This window comes from Monodon monoceros, unplaced genomic scaffold, assembly GCF_005190385.1.
Source record: "Monodon monoceros isolate NGI ecotype Baffin Bay Population unplaced genomic scaffold, NGI_Narwhal_1 Super_Scaffold_15, whole genome shotgun sequence".
NCBI lineage: Eukaryota > Metazoa > Chordata > Mammalia > Artiodactyla > Monodontidae > Monodon > Monodon monoceros.
Genome location: NW_021703771.1, coordinates 92918 through 105914, shown reverse-complemented (window position 1 = coordinate 105914; position 12997 = coordinate 92918). Strand labels below are relative to the sequence as shown.

Sequence of the window (12997 nt, the reverse complement as noted above, 5' to 3'; positions counted from 1 at the left end):
GCTATTGTAAATAGTGTTGCAATGAACGTTGGGGTGCATGTATCCTTTTGAATTATGGTCTTCTCTGGATATACGCTCAGGAGTGGGATTTCTGGATCATATGGTAGCTCTATTTTTATTTTATTTTTTATATCTTTATTGAAGTATAGTTGCTTTACAATGTTGTGTTAGTTTCTGTTGTACAACAAAGTGAATCAGCTACAAGTATACATATATCCCCATATCCCCTCTATCTTGAGCCTCCATCCCACCCTCCCTAGCCCACCCCTCTAGGTCACCACAAAGCATCGAGCTGATTTCCCTAGGCTATGCAGCAGTTTCCCACTAGCCATCGATTTTACATTTGGTAGTGTATATATGTCAGTGCTACACTTTCACTTCATCCCAGCTTCCCCCTTCCCACCCCCCATGTTCTCAAGTCCATTCTTTATGTCTGTGTCTTTATTTCTGCCCTGCCACTAGGTACACCAGTACCAGTTTTTTTTTATATTCCATATATGTGCATTAGCATATGGTATTTGTCTTTCTCTTTCAGACTTACTTCACTCTGTATGACAGACTAGGTCCATCCACCTCATTAGAACTAACTCAATTTCTTTCCTTTTTATGGCTGAGTAGTATTCCATTGTATATATGTGCCACATTTTCTTTATCCATTCACCCGTTGATGGACATTTAGGTTGTTTCCATGTCCTAGCAATTGTAAATAGTGCTGCAATGAACATTCTGGCACATATCTCTTTTTGAATTATGGTTTTCTCAGGGTATATGCCCAGTAGTGGGATTGCTGGGTCATATGGTGGTTTTACTTTTAGTATTTAAAGGAATCTCCATACTGTTCTCAATAGTGGCTGTATCAATTTACATTCCCACCAACAGTGCAGGAGGGTTCCCTTTTCTCCACACCCTCTCCGGCATTTATTGTTGTAGACTTTTTTGATGATAGTCATTTTAACTGGTGTGAGGTGATACCTCATTGTAGTTTTGAGTTGTATTTCTCTAATAATTAGTGATGTTAAGCATCTTTCATTTGCCTCTTGGCCATCTGTATTTCTTCTTTGGAGAAATGTCTATTTAGATTGTCCACTTATTTTTAATTGGAATATTTGGTTTTTTGATATTGAGCTGCATGAGCTGTTTGTATATTTTGGAGATTAGTCCCTTGCTGGTTGCTTCGTTTGCAAATACTTTCTCCCAATCTGTGCTTTGTCTTTTCATTTTGCTTATGGTTTCTTTTTTTATGCAAAAGATTTTAAGTTTAATTAGGTCCTATTTGTTTATTTCTGTTTTTATTTTCTTCACTCTCAGAGGTGGATCAAAAAAGATCTTGCTGCAATTTATGTCAGAGAGTGTTCTGCCTATGTTTTCCTCTAAGAGTTTTTCAACATAGTTTTGGAAGTCTTAGCCATGGCAATCAGAGAAGAAAAAGAAGTAAAAGGAATCCAAACTGGAAATGAAGAAGTAAAATTGTCACTGTTTGCAGTTGACATGATACTATATATAGAAAATCCTAAAAATGCTACCAGAAAACCACTAACGCTCATCAATTAATTCAGTAAAGTTGCAGGATACAAAATTAATATGCCCAAATCTCTTTCATTCCTATACACTAACAATGAAAGATCAGGAGAAATTAAGGAAACAATCCCACTTACATCAAAAATAATAAAATACTTAGGAGTAAACCTACCTAAGGAGACAAAAGATCTGTAGTCAGAAAACTATAAGATACTGATGAAAGAAATTGAAGATGACACAAACAGATGAAGAGATATACCATGTTCTTGTATTGGAAGAACGAATATTGGCAAAATGATTATAGTACCCAAAGTAATCTATATATTCAAAGTAATCCCTATCAAATTACCAGTAACATTTCTCACAGAATTAGACAAAATATTTTAAAATTGTACAGAGACACAAAAGACCCTGAATAGCCAAGGCTATTCTGAGAAAGAAAAATGGAGCTGGAAGAATCAGGCTCCCTGACTTCAGACTACACTACAAAGCTACAGTAATCAAACAGTATGATACTGGCACAAAAACAGAAATATAGATCAATGGAAGAGGATAGAAACCCCAGAGATAAAGCCACACACCTATGGTCACCTAATCTATGACAAAGGAGGCAAGAATATACAATGGAGAAAAGACAGTCTCTTCAATAAGTGTTGCTGGGAAAACTGGATAGCTACATGGAAAAGACTGAAATTAGCACATTCTCCAACACCATACATAAAAATAAATTCAAAATGAATTAAAGACCTAAATGTAACACCAGATACTAAAAATTCTGTTATTCTAAATTTATGGGTTATCAATAGTGATATAGCTATTTTGACCTATGAGTGTATTGGTCAAAAATCTGTGGGATCCAAGTGATAGAAAATAATTTTAAACTTATTTATTCCACATAGGAATCCATGATGAAAAGATTGAACAAATAAGGTTTGGAAAGGTAGAAATATAGCAGGGTGTAAGGTTAGAGATATAGTGTCTACCAGGCTACTCTCACTTCTGAAACCAATTTCAAGATTGGGAGTTTTGATAATTAGCTATAAGAACTCACAGAACTCACTGAAGGCTATTATCCTCAAGGTTATGGTTTATTACAATGAAAAAATACAGATTAAATTCAATTAAGGAAAGGATTCATGATGAAGAGTCCAAGGAAGTTCTAAGCATGGAACTCCCACTTGTCCTCTGCCACTGAAGTCATGAACAACACTATTTTCTTGGCAATGGTGTGTGACAATGTAAATGGAGTATTGCCAAGTAGGGAAGCTCACCTTAGTCTTGGTGTGCAGGTCTTTATTGGAGCTCCACAGTCAACTGGTCACATGGCTGACCTCAGTCTCCAGCTCCACTGGGGTCAAGCTGATGCCACATGACTCAATAATAAATGACATTGCTGGACTTTCTAGTGTGGCCAGAGACACAAGGAAAACAAAGGCACTCTTGTCAGGCAGGACATTCTAAGGGCTTAGAGATTACCAGTCAGGGCCAAGGGTAAAGGCCAGAGCTCTCTTTGGGCAAGGTTAAATTCTTTACCACACACAGGGCCTAAGAAGGACATAGAGCCTGGGAGTGAACACTATCAGGACTCCATATATATTAATTTTCTGTTGCCACCATAACAAATTTAGCATTTTAAAAGAACACAATTCATTATCTCACAGTTCTGTACATCGGAAGTCTAGGTTTGCACAGCTGATTTCTGTGCTTCAAGTACGTCAAGGCCAAAATCAAGGTGTTGGCCATCTTAGTTCTTAGCCAGAGATTCTAGGAAACAATACACTTCCAAGATCATTCACATTGTTGGGAGAATCCAGTTCCTTGCAGTCATAGGACTGAGGTTCCTGCTTCCTTGCTGGCTGCCAGCTGGAGTGGCCCTTAGCTCCTGGAAGCCTTTGGTTCTATATCTCTGAGCCAGTAGTGCCTCAGATATTTCTCATGTTTGGAATTTCTCTGAATTCCTCATCTTCCACACCTCTTTTATGCCTACAGCTGGAGAAAGTTCTCTGCTTTTCAGGGCTCACCTGAATAATACAAGACAATGTCCCTGTTTTAAGGTCCATAACCTTAATTACATCTGCAAAGTCCTGTTTGCCCTGCAGTTTAACATATTCTACATGTTCCAGGGTTTAGGGTGTCAACATCCTCGGGGGCAATTCATACCATCTCTCATGCCTGCATTTCTCCGTGGCTTCATGAATGTCTCTTTCTGTGTTTGGCTTCATGAATTTCTCCATGAAGTGAAGAACATGAGCACTGACAGCCTCCAAGCATCAGGGACTATCAATACAAATGCCACAGGGGCCAGGCAGATAATGAGTGAGGCATGCTGGTGAGAAAGTAGTGAGTGCCATTCACTCAGAGACCACATGGCTTGCAAAGTTGTGAATATTTACTATCTGGCCATTTACAGAAAACATTTGCCAACCCATGAATTAGAGGATGCATACATACCCCATTTGAAGGCCACCTCAGAGTTCCAGCCAATGGTTGCTGCAGAGAAATGTCCACCCAGTGTTGCCCAATCTTTCTCTTTTCTCAAGAGAAGGTTGAACTCAAGATTTTTGCATGAAATTTTCTGATATTTAACTGTCAACTAATTTTAAAAAATTTCCAAACAGTGGGAAAGCTAATGAGGAAATATCTGCTGATTACACTGGCTCTTTCACAGTTTGTGACCTTTGTTTTATATAGTTTCAGGCATAAAAAAATGGAATTTACCATTATTTAGTCTCAAGTCAAAATATCTGAGAAAAGAACTGTGTCGTGAGCTCTCTTCTCACCAATCAACTATGACTAGGGGTGTGGGTATAATTATTGATTGATTCAACTTGATTAATTCACAGTCTTCTTCTTTGGCCCAGGGCTAGATTTTTTACAGGCCCCAAGTACCAGGAAGTTTACAACTCCAAACAAACCACCAATAAATAATTTCAAAATAAATATAAAAATAAATCTCCAAAATAAGTGTAAGGATTTTCAATGTGGTATTTTCTTCTCTGTAATAGCTACTTTGAATTTATTAAAAATATATTTTTTCAAAGAATAGCTCCCCCTACCCTCACTTTTTATTGTTTTTGTTTTTGTCCCAGCTTTTATACCAGGTTATTCTGCCATCCTTGTTTTCGAATACTGCTGGGCTAATGTGATGTGGCCAAAAGTGGGGTCACATCTGCATTAACAGTGTGGCTCTCAGAGCAGCCAGGCTGATGAAGGAAAGGAATATGGCAGCCGTCCCTAAGCTGAATGTATTAGAGAATGTACTCTCAAATGCACTTTTCCTCTTTTGAAATGAGTTTTTTGAAAGCCCAAACACCTATTTAATTTGCCTTTTATAAGTGACCATGGCTTGTTCTCTATAACTAAAACATGTCCTCATTGTCACGGAACATGGACATTTCTCCAAGGCTTTCTAGCTACTATAGAGCTTTGAGGTTTGCTTGGTTTTTCATGTTTTCTTATTTTTCCCCTTAAAAATTCACAGCCATGAAACTTCCTCTATAAAAGCACATTGATTTAATTTATTAACTCTCTGAGGAAATGGGAAAGGAGAGCACCTCTCAGGAGCCACAGTATAAGTAAAACAAATGAGCCCTTGAACTGGCAAATATCTGTCTTCTCTTCTATCATACACATGTATGCTCTATCATACACATCTAGGAAGGGCTGACCAAAAGGTTTAATTGTAACTAAGAAGTGCAATTTATTTGAAGAAAAGAAAGTCAGACAATTCAGATTAGTTGATGCCATGAAAATGAAATTTGATTGAATAGGGCTCTCATATTTGATGAAAGAATTAAACTTTTAAATGAAAATTTGATACTTAGGATACATATCAAAATATGTGATGCCAATTTTTACTTTTTAATTAGACAAGGTCAAATCACACGATGTATTAATTACTTAACTAAATAATTAAATCACATTAATTATTAAATTATTAAAGGAATAGCCAGTGAGTGCCTATGATATGCCTGTACTGCTTGGAGGTACTGGGGATACAATAGCAAGTAAGTAAATACATAATAAGTAAGCTCTCCTGGAGCTAACATGCAAGTGGTGAAGACAGTAAACATGTATTACACAACAACATGGCAGGTGGTGATTAGGACCCTGAAGAAAATGGAGACTGGTCAGTATATTATTATGGGTTGAATTGTGTCTCCCCAGAATTCATATGTTGAAGTTCTAACCCCTAGTACCTCACAATGTGACTGTATTTGAAGACAGAGTTTTAGAAGAGGTAATTAATGTTGAATTAGTTCTGTAGAATGGGCCCTAATCCAATATGACTGGTGTCCCTATAAGAAGAGATTAGGAAACACACACACAGAGGGAAGACCATGTGAAGAAGATGGCCATCTACAAGCCAAGGAGAGATGTCTTCAGAAGAAAACAACCAATCTTGCTGACACCTTGGTCTTGGACTTCTACTCTCCAGAACTGTAAGGAAATAAATTTCTGTTAAAGCCTCCTGGTCTATGGTATTTGTTATGGCAGCCCTAGCAAACTAATATATGCACTCACTGTCCAGCCATAGTGCAACTTGGTGATGTTAGAGAGAATCAGTGGTTGGACCTGTCCACATTGTGATCAAATCTCACAGAATTAATACTTCAGATGGTTATGTTATTTTTCCCCAGCACTTTCACCATGATAAATTATCCCACCTTTGCATTTGGTGGCAGGTTTATTGTCTATAGCTTCCTTACTCAATAACATAAAGCTCTCTAAGGGTGCCCAACCTTTTTCTGGCTGCCCCTATAATATATGTGCAGTATAAATAGTATGTGGTAACAAAAAAAAATCTATATTGAGTGGATAAACCTTTTTCTTATTTTAAAATAACACTCATTTATTGTAGTAACTGTAGAAGATACAGATAAGGCAAAGAACTAATGATTTCCTGTGATTGTATTATTGGTGAACCAGTAAAATGACTATTCCTTTAATAGGAGATGTCTTCTGATTTTTTTATGTTATTAATATATTTATGGTTTACATGTAATTGCTTATTAGGTTTAGAATACTGATTATCTGAAATTTTCCATATTTTAAAATGCCTATAAATTTTATTTTCTTTAAGGAGACTTATTCATCTTGGGCAGAACACCCAATACTTCAGAATAAGTTTGGGAACACAGCAACTGATAATTTGGCATAAAGCACTGTAACTGCTACAGCTTAATTGTTTCTGTTAAATGGAAGGTAGTTATAAAGCCTATGGAGCATCAGAGCAGCCAAATTTAACAGTGACGGGACAGCATCCCTAATATATTTGCATAGGTAGAACCAGTCATTGCACAGGTAGAACCAAATGTGCTTCATGTACTTAAAATCTACTTAATCTGTGTTTTTAAACTGTCAATCTTTATGTTTTAAAAGCCTAATTATATCTCAAAAAATGATACTCAAGCATCACTTTAAAATTACAGCTGTTCAACATCAGTGATGCGACAGATTGATGGGTATTCAGATTCAGACATGATCATGGTACCATTTACCAGGGTTAGAGTAATTGTGCTCACTTGATGCATTTAAGAAACATTGATATGGTGCTTACTGTCTGCCAAGAACTGTTAAATAACTTGTTTAATCATCATAACAAGCCTATGAAATAGGTAATATTGTGTCAGTGAGAAAGCTGAGGCACATAAGAAAGCTGAGATAAGGAAAGTTGCCAGGGCAAAGGCAGGATTTGTAGGGAGGCAGATGAGCTTCAGTGTTTGTGCTGAATGACTGCAATCTGCTGCGTCTCCTAAAAGTCAGACAGTAGCCAACATCTATGATGTGTACTGTGTGCCTGATCCTTCTATACGCTTTAGATTCATTCAGTCACTTTACGGTATTGAGCCACCCACCGAGAATCAAAAGGTCTGGGTTCCAGTTTCAATTTTGGTGATGGACTGAGAGCGTGATTCAGGGAACCTGGTTGTACTTCTCTGGGACTTAAGCTACTGAGTTGGTTGAATTAGATGTTATCTCCAGTCTCTTCTAACTCTAGAGTTTTAGAATTTGTAGACTATCTTAAAAGTCTTGAAAAAAACTTCTTTTTAAATTTTCTAGTTTTTTAAAATGGAGTACTCAGTCTAGATTTTTCATCTCCTACACTCTCATTCTTGGAAAACACTTTTATATGCTCATTTATACAAGTTTTAAATTTGACAGAGATGTAGATGTCTTAGATTCAGATGCCGTTATAAAGATATAAAGCTCTTTTGGCAAAGAAAATGAAACAAAAAAGCAAACCCACAGAAAATAAAACAAACAAATAATTTTACCTTTAATCATACAGGAACTTTTTATTTGGGTAAAACCAGTTAGTTCAAGAAGCTTAAAGTCTTTTCGATGATACTCATCTATATACAGCCTTATATGGTGCCAAAACAGTGATGTAAATATATTCTAATTTCCATAAGCAAAGACATTTTCAGTAAGTGCTTACATATAATATTACTATTTACTTAAGCAAATAGAGTTAACCTTCACCTTGTCCCAGGTGATAATCTCTTAGACTGTTTAGAGACAATGTTCTCAGGAATAAGCCAAAGACATGGAAACATATGATGCTTTTGTTAATGATCATAATGACTAATTCACTACTCTCTAGCCTCATTCTACTTCGCAGTTCATCATGATCTAATGATTTAGACCATTTTTTATTTTACAGATAACACCGGGAACAGCACTCAAATTCCTACTGCACCTCAACTCTCCTCTAGAATGAAACACATTAAACAAGAGATGGCCAAAAATCACCTTCAGTTTGTGCGATTTGAAGCAACAGACCTCCATGGTGTGTCCCGGTCTAAGAGTATCCCTGCACACTTTTTCCAAGTGAGTTTTGCAAGTAGAGTTATGATCGAATATAATTTCATTCAATTCATTTGCAAGCAAATGGTCCTTATTGCTCTTTCTTATTTTATTGTAACCTATACAGCAATTCTAGTTGAAAACCAATCATTCATTTTGTTTCTTCCCTTGCCACTCCCCAGACACATTATTGTTCCCCTAAGAGCTGAATGTATACTTTCAGCTCCCAAACAGCAATTCATTTACCCAATATAAATATAAAACTAATTAAGATTGGTAATTTTCATCCTTCTGCCTTGAATAATTTCACTACTTTTTTCTCTTATTGCAATTATGAAGATTATAATTTGTTTGATATGAGAAAATTACAACAGAAGACCTAGGAGTAAAAACAAAGAGAAAAATAAGATTAAATAGAATTTTCTAGATAAAAAGTATATCCCTTTTAGCTTCTAATTCTGATAAGAATATATCCTATTTTTGTTGGATGACAATAAATATTATTAAGTTCTCAAAAATAGTGATATCAAGAAATATGATATTTTTAGATAGGTTTTGAGATTTTCTGAGTATTTTTCAGTTTATGTCATGTATTTACTTTAATAACTGACTTACTGTGTTACTGAAACATCATTTATTAGGAAGGGACATCAGTATTATATACAAAAGTATGAAAATTAAGCATCCTCTAAGATTATTGTTTAAATATATCTTACTTATTACTTCAATATCAAATTGTAATTTTTCTCATTTGCTTTATATTGGGAAAAATTGGGCATCTTCAAAACATTTTTTAAAGAATTCCAAAAGATTCAAATCTGTTTCTTCAAAAATTCTTTAGATCTGCCTGCACACACACACACACACACACACACACACACACACACAAAGTTTATGTATATAGGTCCTTGAGTAGGTTGAAAATTAAGCAGGCGCTGAATAAACAGTGCTTGACTTACTCAACTTTACTACTGGCAAAAGTGGATTTGGATCATCCAGGTCAAATGGCACTTGGAAATGTGCAGAGATGGTGGAAAGTGAAGGAGGAAGTGGCTCACCAACACCTGCAGAAGAGTTGCTTCTGCGAGCATCAGCCACCCTGTTTGAGATTTGGAAGTAATATAACAACCAGTTTGGCTTGCAGAATGTGAGTAGGTTTTGTTAACCTCACGGTGTTCACTGACATCATAGGAACCAAACTTTACAGTCAGCTTTTTCTCCACCCATTAATGGAAACGTCAACACATGAAACCTTATTGATATTCCTACTACACAATTTCTACATTTTCATGTGTCTGTTCAACTTTATAACTTCATTATTTCCATGTTGTATGGCACATAGAAAAGTTAAATAAAAGTTAAATCCATTGAACCCAAGAGGTATTTGACTAGAAAGTGCCTTAGCAATCATCTACTCTAACACTTCTGTTTCACAGATATGGAGGCTGAGGCGCATAACATAGTTCTGTGACCTGCTTAACTTCACACAAGGAATTAATGACAGAGTTAGGACTGCTGACTTGAAGGCTGCAACATTTTGGAAACTATAACATAGGTCCACATTCACGGGCAAGGTTTCTGGAACTCTGTGCCTGTGAGGTAGTTTGTTCGTTAGTGTGTTGTAAAGGTGAGTGAAGAGAGGAGTGCAGCTGTCAGCAGTCCCAGCTCTTCTGTCCTGTGTGTCCCGGGCGTGACAACAGTCAGCTCTCTGAGAAAGACTGAGGATTCTTTACTGTAGACTTTGGAGAGTCAATTACCTGTGGGGATTACAATAGAATAAGCCTTATCTGAAGTATTAGCCACTACGCCACATGATAAAAAGTGCTTTAAAAATATTTTTGGTTATGAGCAGTTCAAATAATTCTGTTAGGTTTTACCTTTGTCATTTGCTATAGACATTTTCTTTATCATTATAGCTTTTCTTTATGAGTGCTGTTTTCATGAACATGAGCATATAAAGTCTCCAAGGCTAAAGCTATTAAGGCTTGTTTACAAATTACCTTTGGGGGTTCTATTTTAAACTATTTAAAATTTATCTGATACTAAGCTAGCTTTAACCAACAGATGTTAAACATTTTTTTCTCATTCTCCCAGCCCCCACGTTTTTGTTTGTTTTCAAGTTTCAAAACTTGATTGCTCTATCCTTTAACTTCTTTAGGAAAAAGTGATCCATGGCGTTTACATGCCCCGAGGTTATCTTGAATTGATACCAAATCCTAAGGACAATGAAGTGGATCACATAAGAGCAACATGTTTTAATAGTGACATAGTCCTGATGCCAGAGCTATCGACCTTCAGAGTTTTGCCGTGGGCCGAGAGGACAGCAAGGGTGATCTGTGACACGTTCACTGTGACTGGTGAGCCTCTGTTGACTTCCCCAAGGCACATCGCAAAGAGGCAGCTGAGCCGGCTGCAGGACTCTGGCTTCTCCCTATTCTCTGCCTTCATCTATGATTTTTGCACTTTTGGTGTACCTGAAATTATCAATTCAAAGACCATATCTCTTCCTGCTTCAGCATTGCTAAATGATCACGACCAGCCTTTCATCCAGGAACTCGTGGATGGGTTGTATCACACTGGGGCCAATGTTGAGAGCTTTTCCTCCTCTACCAGGCCTGGCCAGATGGAAATCTGCTTTCTGCCCGAATTTGGCATCAGTTCAGCTGATAATGCATTTACCTTTAGAACAGCTGTCAAAGAAGTGGCAAGGAAATATAATTACATCACCAGCTTTTTCATTGAGACTGGATTCTGCAATTCAGGAATTTTGTCTCATAGTCTCTGGGATGTCGATGGAAAGAAAAACATGTTCTGTAGCAGTTCTGGAATGGAGCAGCTCACGACCACTGGGAAAAAATGGTTGGCAGGTCTCTTGAAGCACTCTGCTGCTCTCAGCTGCTTGATGGCTCCTGCTGCTAGCTGCCGGAAGCGCTATTTCAAGGAGAGTAAAGACCTGAAGGAGAGTGTGCCGACAACGTGGGCATACAACGATAACAGCTGTGCTTTTAATATCAAGTGCCATGGTGAGAAAGGCACCAGAATAGAAAATAAACTGGGCTCAGCCACGGCAAACCCTTACCTGGTGCTGGCTGCCACTGTGGCTGCAGGCTTGGATGGACTTCAAAGAAACGATGGTGTTTTGGCTGCTCCAGAGGATGGCACAGACCTTCATCAGCCCAAATTTTCTGAGATCCCTTTGAAACTAGAAGATGCCCTCATGGCACTGGAGGAAGATCAATGTCTGAGACAGGCTCTAGGGGAAACTTTTATTCGATATTTTGTTGCCATGAAGAAATATGAGTTGGAAAGTGAAGAAACAGATGCTGAGAGAAATAAATTCTTAGAGTATTTTATTTAGTGTGAAACCCTTGACTGTTCCTTTAGCGATGTGAGTTTTACTTAAGTAATTGATCTGCCAGAAAGAAAAGATTGGCTTTTTGCAACAACAACAAGGCTACAAATGCTTTCTCTCTTTTTTGTCCCCATGGAGTATTTGACAGATGAAGTGGGGTTGCTGAGAGGATTCTGATTCAGAAACAAACAATAAAGTTGTGGTGCAGCTGTGATGTGAAAACCCAGCAAACCTTGTCACTCGGTGGTCATTGCCTCTGCATATGTTGACCTAGATACGAATATTCAGTTTTGTGGGAGCAACAAATATATTCACACAACTAAAAAGACTTAAGAATTAGAATGCAAAATTTAAATAACTATAAAAAATGAAATAATTTCAAATATACACATAGGTTGTGACTGCCAGGAAAACAAATATATTTGCTAATATAATCTCACTCATCAAGGCATTCTGAAGGTCTATTTTTCAAGCATCATTGTGATGCCTCTAAATGACTTAATTAAGTTTTACAAAAATATGTCATGATGACAAGTTAGAAGAAGTTTTCACATATGTCCCTTCTCTTTCTACCCTTTGTCACCAGCTCCTAAAAGGCCAAGGAATTTCAAGGCTGTAATGTCCACAAGAAACAAATCCACAAGAAATAGATTTTGAGCTGGGAACAATGAGGTCAAATATTTAAAAGTAGTGAAAATGTTTCTTTAAACAGTATCTCATATAAAAGCCATATTCATAAAATACGGATGGAATGGGGATGGGCTGTGGTGGGTGGGCTCTGCCTGGTTTGTACCACTCTTTGAAACTGGAGATTTCAAAGATACCTCTGGTGCTTTGTGGAGCATGAAAACAACTGCCTTGATAACCAGGGCAATGCTTTCAGCTAAAATTGTCTTTAAATTACTGAGTCTCCTGCCCACAGAAGTTGGTATCTCCCCAGAGAATCTTAAATGTTCTAGACCTTTGTGTGAATGAGATACTATTGTAACTATCACCAAAGTTTAGCTTCTTTTGGGAGGAAATTCAAAATCCACTTACTAGCAAATAAAAACCCTATTCCACTGCTTAGAATCAAATAGGAGATTTTATGTTCAATTAAAAACAACTGTGGTCTCAGTTGAGAGAGCAAACATGCAGGCACAGGGTTAGAATATGGCTCAGATCCTCCTAATTCAAATCCATGGTACTCAGCAGCTTTAATACTGAAAGTCAGACTCTTCTTCTAATTGCTCACCCTCTTTCCTTTGAGCATGGAAACTCTAGGAAACTTCCTTCAAGGACAGATTCTCCATTCCCTGTCCTTTCCCCATCCTTCTG

At 37.3% G+C, this 12997-nt stretch overlaps 1 protein-coding gene across 1 annotated transcript in view; it reads left to right on the top strand.

Moving 5' to 3' along the window:
- Positions 1-11911, top strand: part of LGSN (lengsin, lens protein with glutamine synthetase domain) — a 29178-nt gene extending 17267 nt beyond the window's left edge. Inside the window, exons 4-5 of the mRNA XM_029223307.1 lie at positions 8186-8352; positions 10487-11911. Coding sequence (XP_029079140.1) covers positions 8186-8352; positions 10487-11686 — 1367 coding nt within the window. The 3' untranslated portion in view covers positions 11687-11911. The remainder of the gene's footprint in view (positions 1-8185; positions 8353-10486) is intronic.
- Positions 11912-12997: the final 1086 nt, after the last annotated feature.